The sequence below is a fragment of the Pristiophorus japonicus genome, chromosome 1 (genome assembly GCF_044704955.1).
Source record: "Pristiophorus japonicus isolate sPriJap1 chromosome 1, sPriJap1.hap1, whole genome shotgun sequence".
NCBI classification, from domain to species: domain Eukaryota; kingdom Metazoa; phylum Chordata; class Chondrichthyes; family Pristiophoridae; genus Pristiophorus; species Pristiophorus japonicus.
The window spans coordinates 462,645,803-462,659,196 of NC_091977.1; the positions used below are offsets into that span (position 1 = coordinate 462,645,803).

At 47.5% G+C, this 13,394-nt stretch overlaps 1 protein-coding gene across 2 annotated transcripts in view; it reads right to left on the reverse strand.

Annotated features, from left to right (window-relative positions):
• The window catches only part of gra (granulito), a 164,446-nt gene extending 151,580 nt beyond the window's left edge, over positions 1 to 12,866 (reverse strand). The window contains exon 1 of one of the 2 annotated variants that reach the window (XM_070876262.1): positions 12,796 to 12,866. Coding sequence is in view for 1 of the 2 variants with exons in the window: in XM_070876253.1 (XP_070732354.1) it covers positions 12,231 to 12,262 (32 nt within the window). In the remaining variant the exon portion in view is untranslated. Of the gene's footprint in view, positions 1 to 12,230; positions 12,378 to 12,795 lie in introns of those variants that run through there. The other variant, XM_070876253.1, reaches the window with a different exon arrangement.
• Positions 12,867 to 13,394: the final 528 nt, after the last annotated feature.

Consider the following 13,394-nt stretch of genomic DNA (forward strand, 5'->3'; position numbering starts at 1 on the left):
AATAACGGGTAGACCATTTAGGACTGAGATGAGGAGAAACTTCTTCACTCAGAGAGTTGTTAACCTGTGGAATTCCCTACCGCAGAGAGTTGTTGATACTAGTTCATTGGATATATTCAAGAGGGAGTTAGATATGGCCCTTACGGTTAAAGGGATCAAGGGCTATGGAGAGAAAGCAAGAAAGGGGTACAGAGGGAATGATCAGCAATGATCTTATTGAATGGTGGTGCAGGCTCGAAGGACCGAATAGCCGACTCTGCAACTATTTTCTCTGTTTCGATCCCTCATTGTAACTACTCAACCATCGGTGGATGTGCCTTCAGCTGCCTGGGCCCTAAACTCTGGAACTCCCTCCCTGTGGGCCCAATTTTCCCCAACCTCTTTTTTCAGCGCACTTACCATAAATGTGCCGACTTTGCGCGTTGGAAACGGCACTGATAAAAAGTGACCCCATCTTGCCAGCTCTGCCGAGTCTCCGGTGTCCCAGCGTAGATAGTGAAGTGGGGGGGCAGAGCAACAGCCGAGCGCAGAACACACTGCCAGCAGCTGCGCGCAGGCTCAGTGGAGTTTGTGCGCATGCTCCTCACCCTTCTAGCTTGTCCTGCGGGCTGTGAGCCGGACCCGATGCATGCAGCCCCTATCCCCAGCTGAGCGGCCTAACGCACCGGCTGACCCGCTGACTTCCTGGGCCGAGGTCGGACTTGAGTTTTATTTTTTTACTTATTGATTGTTGTGCATTGTTCAGTGAGGAGACCTTTGATTGGGGGTTTGGGAGGGGTGGGGGGGGGGGGGGGGGAAAGAGACTTAAAAAAAAACTAGTTTCTGGCATAAAAGTAGGACTTCTATTTTTTATTTGTTATTGATTGAGGTGCGTGGAGAGGCGTGAGTCTGGGGTCGGCGAGAGGCCTATAAAAGGCCCAATGCGAAGGCAGTCGGGAGCAGCATCGGAGGTGCATGGAGAGGCGTGAGTCCGGGGTCAGCGAGAGGCCTATAAAAGGCCCAATGCGGCGGCAGTCGGGAGCAGCGTCGGAGGTGCATGGAGAGGCGCGAGTCCGGGGTCGGCGAGAGGCCTATAAAAGGCCCAACGCGGCGGCAGTCGGGAGCAGCGTCGGAGGTGCGTGGAGAGGCGTGAGTCAGCGTCGGCGAGAGGCGGAGCTTGTGCAGCTACAGGAAGAAGGCAAAAAAGTAGAAAGAAACAGAAAGATGACGTCACAGCCAAGGGGGTAAGTGATTGATGATTAGTTTTTCTTTTTTCTCTTCTATAACAGTGAGTAAACTTTAGCATTGTTGTTGCCAATTTAAGTGCATCTAATGGTTAAGTCATGGCAGGAGAGCTCGGTCACGTGATGTGCTCCTCCTGTACCATGTGGGAACTCAGGGACACTTCCGGTGTCCCTGACGACAACGTGTGTGGGAAGTGTATCCGCCTCCAGCTCCTGACGGTCCGCGTTGCGGAATTGGAGCGGAGGGTGGATTTACTCTGGAGCATCCACGATGCTGAGAATGATGTGTGTAGCACGTGTAGCGAGTTGGTCTTACCGCAGGTGAAGGGTCCACAGCCAGATAGGGAATGGAAGACCAGCAGGAAGAGCAGTGCAAGGAAGGTAGTGCAGGGGTCCCCTGTGGTCATCCCCCTGCAAAACAGATACACCGCTTTGAGTACTGTTGAGGGGGATGACTCATCAGGGGAGGGCAGCAGCAGCCAAGTTCATGGCACAATGGCTGACTCTGCTGCACAGGAGGGCAGGAAAAAGAGTGGGAGGGCGATAGTGATAGGGGATTCAATGGTAAGGGGAATAGATAGGCGTTTCTGCGGCCGCAACCGAGATTCCAAGATGGTATGTTGCCTCCCTGGTGCAAGGGTCAAGGATGTCTCGGAGCGGGTGCAGGACATTCTGAAAAGGGAGGGTGAACAGCCAGTTGTCGTGGTGCACATTGGTACCAACAAAATAGGTAAAAGAAAAAGGGATGAGGTCCTACGAGACGAATTTAAGGAGCGAGGAGCTAAATTAAAACTTAGGACCTCAAAAGTAGTAATCTCAGGATTGCTACCAGTGCCACGAGCTAGTCAGAGTAGGAATCGCAGGATAGCTCAGGTGAATACGTGGCTTGAGCAGTGGTGCAGCAGGGAGGGATTCAAACTCCTGGGGCATTGGAACCGGTTCTGGGAGAGGTGGGACCAGTACAAACCAGACGGTCTGAACCTGGGCAGGACCGGAACCAATGTCCGAGGGGGAGTGTTTGCGAGTGCTGTTGGGGAGGAGTTAAACTAACATGGCAGGGGAATGGGAACCAATGCAGGGAGACAGAGGCAAACAAAATGGAGACAAAAGCAAAAGACAGAAAGGAAATGAGTAAAAGTGGCGGGCAGAGAAACCCAAGGCAAAAAATAAAAAGAGCCACTGTACAGCAAAATTCTAAAAGGGTCAAAGTGTAATAAAAAGGCAAGCATGAAAGCTCGGTGCCTCAATGCAAGGAGCATTCGGAACCCAGGAGAGGGCTCTGAGCTAGTTAGAATGGGTGAGAGCTCAGATGAACAGGACCCCAAGAAAGAATTCGAAAGGCAGGAGGCAACAGAGCACAGTAGCACTGGGGTAAGTGTAAACCTCAAGGCGAGAGAAAGGGACAATATGTATGAATATAAAGGGGCTGCAGGAGGGGTCAAAATTAAAAATCATGGTTTAAAAACTAGTATTAAAACACTCTACCTAAACGCACGCAGCATTCGAAATAAAGTAAATGAGTTGACGGCACAAATCATTACAAATGGGTATGATTTGGTGGCCATTACAGAAACATGGTTGCAGGGGGGCCAAGACTGGGAATTAAACATACAGGGGTATCTGACAATTCGGAAAGATAGACAAGAAGGGAAAGGAGGTGAGGTAGCTCTGTTAATAAAGGATGATATCAGGGCAGTTGTGAGAGACGATATTGGCTCCAATGAACAAAATGTTGAATCATTGTGGGTGGAGATTAGAGATTGTAAGGGGAAAAAGTCACTGGTGGGCGTAGTTTATAGCAAATAATAATTTTACGGTGGGGCGGGCAATAATCAAGGGAATAATGGAGCCATGTGAAAAAGGAACGGCAGTATTCATGGGGGATTTTAACCGACATATCGATTGGTCAAATCAAATCTCACTGGGTAGCCTTGAGGAGGAATTCATAGAATGCATACGGGATTGTTTCTTAGAACAGTATGTTACAGAACCTACAAAGGAGCAAGCGATCTTAGAGCTGGTCCTGTGTAATGAGACAGGAATAATAAACGATCTCCTAGTAAAAGATCCTCTCGGAATGAGTGATCACAGTATGGTTGAATTTGTAATACAGATTGAGGGTGAGGAAGTAGTGTCTCAAACAAGCGTACTATGCTTAAACAAAGGGGACTACAGTGGGATGAGGGCAGAGTTGGCTAAAGTAGACTGGGAGCATAGACTAAATGGTGGCACAATTGAGGAACAGTGGAGGACTTTTAAGGAGCTCTTTCATAGTGCTCAACAAAAATACATTCCAGTGAAAAAGAAGGGCTAACCAGATGTGGATAACCAAGGAAATAAAGGAGAGTATCAAATTAAAAACCAATGCATAATAAGGTGGCCTAGGTTAGTGGGAAACTAGAAGATTGGGAAAATTTTAAAAGACAGCAAAGAATGACTAAGAAAGCAATAAAGAAAGGAAAGATAGATTATGAAAGTAAACTTGCGCAAAACATAAAAACAGATAGTAAAAGCTTTTACCGATATATAAAACGGAAAAGAGTGACTAAAGTAAATGTTGGTCCCTTAGAAGATGAGAAAGGGGATTTAATAATGGGAAATGTGGAAATGGCTGAGACCTTAAACAATTATTTTGCTTCGGTCTTCACAGTGGAAGACACAAAAACCATGCCAAAAATTGCTGGTCGTGGGAATGTGGGAAGGGAGGACCTTGAGATAATCACTATCACTAGGGGGGTAGTGCTGGACAGGCTAATGGGACTCAAGGTAGACAAGTCCTCTGGTCCTGATGAAATGCATCCTAGGGTATTAAAAGAGATGGTGGAAGTTATAGCAGATGCATTCGTTATAATCTACCAAAATTCTCTGGACTCTGGGGAGGTACCAGCGGATTAGAAAGCAGCTAATGTAACGCCTCTGTTTAAAAAAGGGGGCAGACAAAAGGCAGGTAACTATAGGCCGGTTAGTTTAATATCTGTAGTGGGGAAAATGCTTGAAGCTATCATTAAGGAAGAAATAGCGGGACATCTAGATAGGAATTGTGCAATCAAGCAGACGCAACATGGATCCATGAAGGGGAAATCATGTTCAACTAATTTACTGGAATTCTTTGAGGATATAACAAGCATGGTGGATAGAGGTGTACCGACGGATGTGGTGTATTTAGATTTCAAAAAGGCATTCGATAAGGTGCCACACAAAAGGTTACTGCAGAAGATAAAGTACGCGGAGTCAGAGGAAATGTATTAGCATGGATGGAGAATTGGCCGGCGAACAGAAATCAGAGAGTCGAGATAAATAGGTCCTTTTCGGGTTGGAAATTGGTGGTTCGTGGTATGCCACAGGGATCGGTGCTGGGACCACAACTGTTTACAATATACATAGATGACCTGGAAGAGAGGACAGAGTGTAGTGTAACAAAATTTGCAGATGACACAAAGGTTAGTGGGAAAGCGGGTTGTGTAGTGGACACAGAGAGGCTGCAAAAAGATTTAGATAGGTTAAGCGAATGGGCTAAGGTTTGGCAGATGGAATACAATGTCGGAAAATGTGAGGTCATCCACCTTGGAAAAAAAAACAGTAAAAGGGAATATTATTTGAATGGGGAGAAATTACAACATGCTGAGGTGCAGAGGGACCTGGGGGTCCTTGTGCATGAATCCCAAAAAGTTAGTTTGCAGGTGCAATATGTAATCAGGAAGGCGAATGGAATGTTGGCCTTCATTGCGAGAGGGATGGAGTACAAAAGCAGGGAGGTCCTGCTGCAACTGTATAGGATATTGGTGAGGCCGCACCTGGAGTACTGCGTGCAGTTTTGGTCACCTTACTTAAGGAAGGATATACTAGCTTTGGAGGGGGTACAGAGACGATTCACTAGGCTGATTCCGGAGATGAGGGGATTACCTTATGATAGATTGAGTAGACTGGGTCTTTACTCGTTGGAGTTCAGAAGGATGAGGGGTGATCTTATAGAAACATTTAAAATAATGAAAGAGATCAACAAGATAGAGGCAGAGAGGTTGTTTCTACTGGTCGGGGAGGCTAGAACTAGGGGTCACAGCCTCAAAATGCGGGGGAGCCAATTTAAAACAGAGTTGAGAAGGAATTTCTTCTCCCAGAGGGTTGTGAATCTGTGGAATTCTCTGCCCAAGGAAGCAGTTGAGGCTAGCTCATTGAATGTATTCAAATCACAGATAGATAGATTTTTAACCAATAAGGGAATTAAGGGTTACGGGGAGCGGGCGGGTAAGTGGAGCTGAGTCCATGGCCAGATCAGCAATGATCTTGTTGAATGGCTGAGCAGGCTCGAGGGGCTAGATGGCCTACTCCTGTTCCTAATTCTTATGTTCTTATGTATGCTTATTACTTTTTGTGGTTTGTTTAGTGCTTTAAAAGTCTTGGTGCAGGTCCTCAGCTTCCTTCTCTTTTTTGTATTTTTTAACTAATTGCTGATTACTTTTTGGCCTTTGTTTAGTGCTTTGTAAGTCTTGGTGCTTTAAATGTACTAACCTGCACCAAATTCTTAACTGCCCGCAATGTTTTTCAGAGCTGGCCACATATGCTGACCTAAGTCGATTTGGAGTAAGTTTTAGCTGGCCAAAGTGGCATAAATGGCCAAAACTGCCGTAAGTGGCTGGGAACGCCCCCTTTTGAAAACAAAAACTCAATTTAAAAAAAAAATCGTACCTAACTGAGTTACTCTGGAGCAAGTTTATTGGGGAAAATTGCTTTTTTTAAAAACTTACGCCAGAGAAACCAACTTACTCCAAAAAAATTGGAGCAAGTCATGGCCAAAATTGGGCCCTCAACCTCTACGCCTCTCCTTCCTCCTTTAAGACGCTCGTTAAAACCTACCTCTTTGAACAAGCTTTTGATCATCTGCCTTAATTTCTTCTGTGGCTCAGTGTCAAAGTTATCTGTTTGGCTATCATCATCATAGGCAGTCCCTTGGAATCAAGAAAGACTTTCTTCCACTCCTGAAGTGAGTTCTTTGGTGGCTAAACAGTCCAATACGAGAGCCATGACCCTGTCACAGGTGGGACAGACATTAGTCAAGGGAAGGGGTGGGTGGGACTGGCTTGCCAGATGCTCTTTTGTTGCCTGCGCTTGACCTCTTCACGCTCTCGGCGTAGAGATTCGAAGAGCTCAACGCCCTCCCGGATGCACTTTCTCCACCTAGGGCAGTCTTCGGCCAGGAACTTCCAGGAGTCCGTGATGATGTCGCACTTTATCAGGGAGATTTTGAGGGCATCCTTGTAATGTTTCCGCTGCCCACCTTTGGCTCGTTTGCCGTGAAGGAGCTCCGCATAGAGCATTTGCTTCGGGAGTCTCGTGTCTGGCATGCGAACTATGTGGCCTGCCCAGCGAAGCTGATCGAGTGTGGTCAGTGCTTCAATGCTGGGACGTTAGCCTGGACGAGGACACCTGTTGTTGGTGCACCTGTCCTCCCAGGGGATTTGCAGGATCTTGCGGAGACATCATTGGTGATATATCTCCAGCGACTTGAGGTGTCTTCTGTGCATCGTCCATGCCTCTGATCCATACAGGAGGGCAGGCATTACTACAGCCCTGTAGACCATTAGCTTGGTGGTAGATTTGAGGGTCTGGTCTTCGAACACACTTTTCCTCAGGCGCCGAAGGCTGCACTGGCGCACTGGAGGCGATGTTGAATCTCCGCATCAATGTCTGCTTTTGTTGATAAGAAGCTCCAGAGGTATAGGAAATGCTGCATGTTGTCGAGGGCCGCGCCATGAACTTTGATGACTTGGTGGGGGGGGGGGGGGGCGGTGGGGGGGGTGCAGCGCTGTGCGGCGAGGACAGGCTGGTGGAGGACCTTTGTCTTACGGATGTTAAGCGTAAGGCCCATACTTTCATATACCTCAATGAATACATCAACTATTCCTGGAGTTCAGCCTCAGAATGTGCGCAGACGCAGGCGTCATCCACGTACTGTACCTCAACGACAGAGGTTGGGGTGATCTTGGACCTGGCCTGGAGGCAGCGTAGGTTAAAAACAGTTTTCCACTGGTTCTGTACTTTAGTTCCACTCCAGCAGGGAGCTTGTTGACTGTGAGGTGGAGCATGGCAGCGAGGAAGATTGAGAAGAGGGTTGGAGCGATGACGCAGCCATGTTTGACCCCGGTCCAGACATGAATTGAGTCGGTAATGGATCCATTGGTAAGGATCACGGCCTGCATGTCGACGTGGAGCAGGCGAAGGTTGTTGACAAACTTTTGGGGGCATCCGAAACGGAGGAGGACACTCCATAGACCCTCACGGTTGACAGTGTCAAAGGCCTTTGTAAGATTGAAAAAGGCCATGTATAAGGGCTGGCGCTGCTCCCTGCAGCTGCAAAGATCATGTCCATTGTGTCCCGTAGGGGACGAAATCCGCACTGTGATTCCAGGAGGAGCTCCTTGGTCACAGGAAGTAGACGGTTTAGGAGAACTCTAGTGACAACTTTCCCAGTGGCTGATAGCAGGAAGATTCCCCTGTAGTTGCACTTAAACCCTTTTTTAAAGATGGTCACAATCACTGCATCTCCGAGATCTCCCAGCATGCTCTCCTCCCTCCAGATGAGAGACGAGGTCATGTATCTGCGCCAACAGCGCCTCTCCGCCATACTTTAGCACTTCAGCAGGGATTCCATCTGCACCCGTAGCCTTGTTATTCTTCAGTTGTTTTATGGCTTTGCCTACCTCGTGCAACGTTGGGGTTTCACTGAGGTGGTGGTGGGTCGCACGTTGCAGGATGGAGTCGAGAACACTCGAGTCAAAGGTCAAATCTCGATTGAGGAGATCTTCAAAGTGCTCCTTCCATCGGGCCCTGACAGCCTCGGTGTCCTTGATGAGTGTTTCCCTGTTTTTGGCCAGGAGTGGGGTGGGGCCTTGGGAGTTTGGTCCATAAGTGGTCTTGACTGCAATGAAGAATCCTCGCATTTCATGGCTGTCGGCCAGTTGTTGTATCTCCTGTGCTTTCTCCATCTGCCACCTGTTCTTTAGGTCCCGGGTTTTTTGTTGGACCTCAGCCTTGAGCCATCTGGAATGTTGCTTTGCTGCTCCTGAGTTGGGCTGTTGCTTGAGGCTCAGAAATGCTCTGCGCTTGCGATCTTAGTTCTTGGATCAAACCAGTCCTGGTGCTATCTTGTTGAGTGACCAAGTGTCTCTTCACATGCACTAGTTATAGAGGCCTAGAGGACAGACCAAACGCTGTGGGCATTCAGCATCTCAAGGTCATCAAGGCACGCTAGATTAGATGGGAGGCGCTGGCTGTATAGGGCTTGCTTAGCTGGGTCTTTAAGTGCCCTGGCATTAACTTTTTTGCGGCATTGCTTCTGCTGTCCCCTCAGCTTTGGGACTATGTTAATGTCGATGATGGATCGGATTAGACGGTGGTCCGTCCAGCAATCATCAGCTCCTGTCATGGCACGGGTGATGTTCACATCCTTTCGATCCCTGGCTCGGACGATGACATATTCGAGCAGGTGCTAGTGTTTGGAGCGAGGGTGTTGCCACGATGCCTTGTAATTGTCCCTCTGGCGGAACAGGGTGTTGGTGATGAGGAGTTCATGTTCGAGACATTTTGTCAGGAGTAGGGTACCGCTGGAGTTGGTTTTCCCTACCCCCTCTCTGCCAATCACGCCTCCACAGAGGGCTGTATCTTTGCTGACCCTGACATTAAAGTCACCTAGGAGGACGAGGGACAGGGGTGACTCGAGACTGGAATAAAAACCCACTTTAGCCTCATCCGTTGCATCGAGTGTTGGGGCATACGCACTGATGACTGTGGCGCATTGGTTCCGGAATAGGGTAAGATGAAGAGTTATGAGGCGTTCGTTAACCCCGCAGAGGGAGTCTTTGAGGCGGTCGACCAGTTCATTTTTGATGGCAAAGCCGACTCCATGAAACATAGAAAATAGGTGCAGGAGTAGGCCATTCGGCCCTTCAAGTCTGCACCACCATTCAATAAGATCATGGCTGATCATTCCTTCAGTACCCCTTTCCTGTTTTCTCTCCATACCCCTTGATCCCCTTAACTGTAAGGACCATATCTAACTCCCTCTTGAATATATCCAATGAACTGGCATCAACAACTCTCTGCGGCAGGGAATTCCACATGTCAACAACTCAACATGAAGAAGTTTCTCCTCATCTCATTCCTAAATGGCCTACCCCTTATCCTAAGACTATGTCCCCTGGTTCTGGACTTACCCAACATCGAGAACATTCTTCCTGCATCTAACCTGTCCAGTCCCGTCAGAATATTATATGTTTCTATGAGATCCCCTCTCATTCTTCTAAACGCCAGTGAATAAACGCCCAGTTGATCCAGTCTCTCCTCATATGACAGCCCAGCCATCCCTGGAATCAGTCTGGTGAACCTTTGCTGCACTCCCTCAATAGCAAGAACGTCCTTCCTCAGACTAGGAGACCAAAACTGAACACAATATTCCAGGTGAGGCCTCGCTAAGGCCCTGTACAACTGCAGTAAGACCTCCCTGCTCCTATATTCAAATCCCCTAGCTATGAAGGCCAACATACCATTTGCCTTCTTTACCTGCTGTACCTGCGTGCCCACTTTGTGACTGATGAACCATGACACCCAGGTCTCGTTGCACCTCCCCTTTTTCTAGTCTGCCGCCATTCAGATAATATTCTGCATTTGTGTTTTTGCCCCCAAAATGGATAACCTCACATTTATCCACATTATTCTGCATCTGCCATGTATTTTCCCACTCACCTAATCTGTCCAAGTCACCCTGCAGCCTCTTAGCGTCCTCCTCACAGCTCATACCGCCACCCAATTTAGTGTCATCCGCAAACTTGGAGATATTACACTCTATTCCTTCATCCAAATCATTAATGTATATTGCAAAGAGCTGGGGCCCAGCACTGAGCCCTGCGGCACCCCACTAGTAACTGCCTGCCATTCTGAAAAGGACCCGTTTATCCTGACTCTCTGCTTCCTGTCTGCCAACCAGTTCTCTATCCACGTCAGTACATTACCCCCAATACCATGCGCTTTGATTTTGTACACTAATCTCTTGTGCTGGGCCTTGTCAAAAGCCTTTTGAAAGTCCAAATACACCACATCCACTGGTTCTCCCTTGTCCACTCTACTAGTTACATCTTCAAAAAATTCCAAAATATTCGTCAAGCATGATTTCCCTTTCATAAATCCATGCTGACTCGGTTCGATCCTGTCACTGCTTTCCAAATGGGCTGCTATTTCATCCTTAATGATTGATTCCAACATTTTCCCCACAACTGATGTCAGGCTAACCGGTCTATAATTACCCACTTTCTCTCTCCCTCCTTTTTTAAAAAGTGGCCTTTCATTACCTACCCTCCAGTCTATAGGAACTGATCACCAATGCATCCACTATTTCTAGGGCCATTTCCTTAAGTACTCTGGGATGCAGACTATCAGGACCCGGGGATTTATCGGCCTTTATTCCCATCAATTTCCCTAACACAATTTCCCGCCTAATAAGGATATCTTTCAGTTCCTCGTTCTCACTAGACCCACTGTCCCCTAGTACATTTGGAAGGTTATTTGTATCTTCCTTTGTGAAGACAGAACCGAAGTATTGTTTCAATTGGTCTGCCATTTCTTTGTTCCCCATTATAAATTCACCTGAATCTGACTGCAAGGGACCTATGTTTGTCTTTACTAATCTTTTTCTCTTCACATATTTATAGAAGCTTTTGCAGTCAGTTTTTATGTTCCCTGAAGGCGTTATGAAGGCGACGTTCTTCCTCTGGCTTTCCTTTCCAGAAAAAGATGTAACCTCCACCATGTTCTTTGAGCTGGCCTTCCCCTGCCCGCCACGTCTCGCTTAGGGCACAGGTCCGCTTCTATCCTGGGCCAAAAGGGCCCCTGCACCAGCCCACTTCTACCCCGGGCCGGAAGGACCCCTGCACCGGCCTGCGGCTCCTGTTCGGGGCCTGTGGCCTATACTGGGACATCACCCAAGACTTTTTAAAACCGGCCGAAGGAGCCGACGTCGAACCAACCAAAGGGACTCCGTGAACGGCGTCGTTTGTCTGTAACACTGTTGTGAAGCACCTTGGGACGTTTTACTACGTTAAAGGCATTATATAAATAAAAATTATTACTCCTTTTTTATAATACCCTGGAACCGTCTTACCCCACCCAGGAAATCATAATTTCAATCTTTGTTGATTTCTCCATCTGTAACATAGTTTCCCAGGTGGAGTGTGAATTTGGAGCAATTGGAGGTCCATTTATGCCCCTGCTGTATTCAATGGAGCTGCTCTGCAAGCTAATCAGGAGTCTCCATGGCAGCAATAATTTTTTTAAAAAGTCAATGCAATTACCTTATAATGTCCAATAAAAAAAATGCTTCCTTCCCCATAAGGCCCTCTTTATTAACATATCATATGATAGAGCTCGCCTGATGGCTCAAAGACTAAATATATCACATCGTGCAGTACCGAGCCAAACAGATCAATCAATAAGCTCTCAAGTTTGATCTCTGCACAGTCAGTTAGCCCTCAGTAAGAACTACCATAACTACCTCTAATTGCATCCCCGTGACTCCTGGTGTTTTGGATTGTTCGAGGCGCAGGAATCAATCACAGTTGCGATGCCCTCACAGCTGAATAGTCTCGACACTATCCCGGTTTACGCACGTAGAATGGGCATTAGAGCGAGATACCGCAGAGCTACTGGAGACCAGGTAAAAATTAGGAAGACCTCCCAAGCAACCATTGGTTGAAGCAAAACTATTCCCCCACCTGATTCTAAACGGTAAGTGAAACATTTAAATTCCAGCCTACTCCCCAAAGTCTAACGAATTGTTTCCAACAGATGGGAGGGAGTGTGCACAATGCGTTACTTAGCATCGAGTAAAGTGAGCGTGACAGCTACAGGGCGATCCTATTGTAATTGACCCCGTTAACGCTTTCTGTGGTCTGTAATTTCCCCCGTGCGGCGTATATAGACGAGCTTTTGACTCTGGTCAGATTGAACGGTCGTACTCACCCACTTTGAGCAACGCCCTTCACCTCCGCCATCCCCTCCTCGCTCGAGCGCCTCCCACGCGACAGTCGCTCTGCCTCCGTAAGGTGTGGCAGTGCCCGCAACAGAGCTCGAGCTGCTTGCCCAACCCTTCGTCAGACCGCACGTGCCCTTCCGTTGGTCTCGAGCTCTTCCTGCGCGGAGAGGGAGCCGAGAAGTGGGTCGGGGGGTGGGGAGACAGATAGAGGCGTCCCGCAGCACGATACCTGGGCAGTGGGATCACCAAGAAGGGAACGTCCGATTGGGATCTATAAAAATAAACCTGCTGAAGAAATGCAGAGGGAATGAAGATCATTTAAAAAAAAACCCTGAATCAGGCTGCGGTCTCAGATTTTATCTGGACTGGGTGGGAACTATTTGCTTTCTTTTCCCGGAAGAGGAAAAAAAACGTTTTTAAAAAAAACAGAAAATGCTGCAAGAAATTAACGCAGCTTAGGAAATGTTTTCCCACCAATGAAAATAGCTGGGTTAGTTAACAAATGAGGTAAAACGCACTATGGAAAAGTATTTTTCACAATGAAATACTCACAGAGAAGTTGCATTGAGAGGAGGGGGTTATAAGCTTGATAACCGACGGGACTGTCACCTGGAACGGTTGCCTTGCCAACCACAACAACAGGTACTGCAGTGACGTAGCGCGTGTCGTCTGTCAGTGTGTCCACAGCTGTGGACATCTTTCCAATGCATTCCTGCCCAGCACTTGACTAAACCCCCACCCTGGTCTTTTGACTCTTCTGACTTTTTGAATAATATAGCTTGTACAATCACGATTCTACTTCTAAGATATCAACTGGATACTTTAAATCGTTTCATGCCTCGATCCTCCTGTACTTGTGCGGTCTGTGGCACGCCAGAATGTTTCTTTTACAGGCCCCAAAATGTAAATCATACTACTGCAGGTGCTGGCCAAATCTTTGTCAGAGTAGCCTTCGAAGAACCACCGCAGTTTTCCTTGCTTGCACTGCTATACTGCATTTAAATGGAGTTGGCACTATACTATCTGGCATACAAACAGGTTTGAATTTTGAATCTTCAAAAAGTAAACCACCTCCATCTCATTGGAGAAATAGGAAAAGCTTGGCCAAAGAGGTGGGCTTTAAGAATGATCTTAAAAGAAAGGAGGAGGTG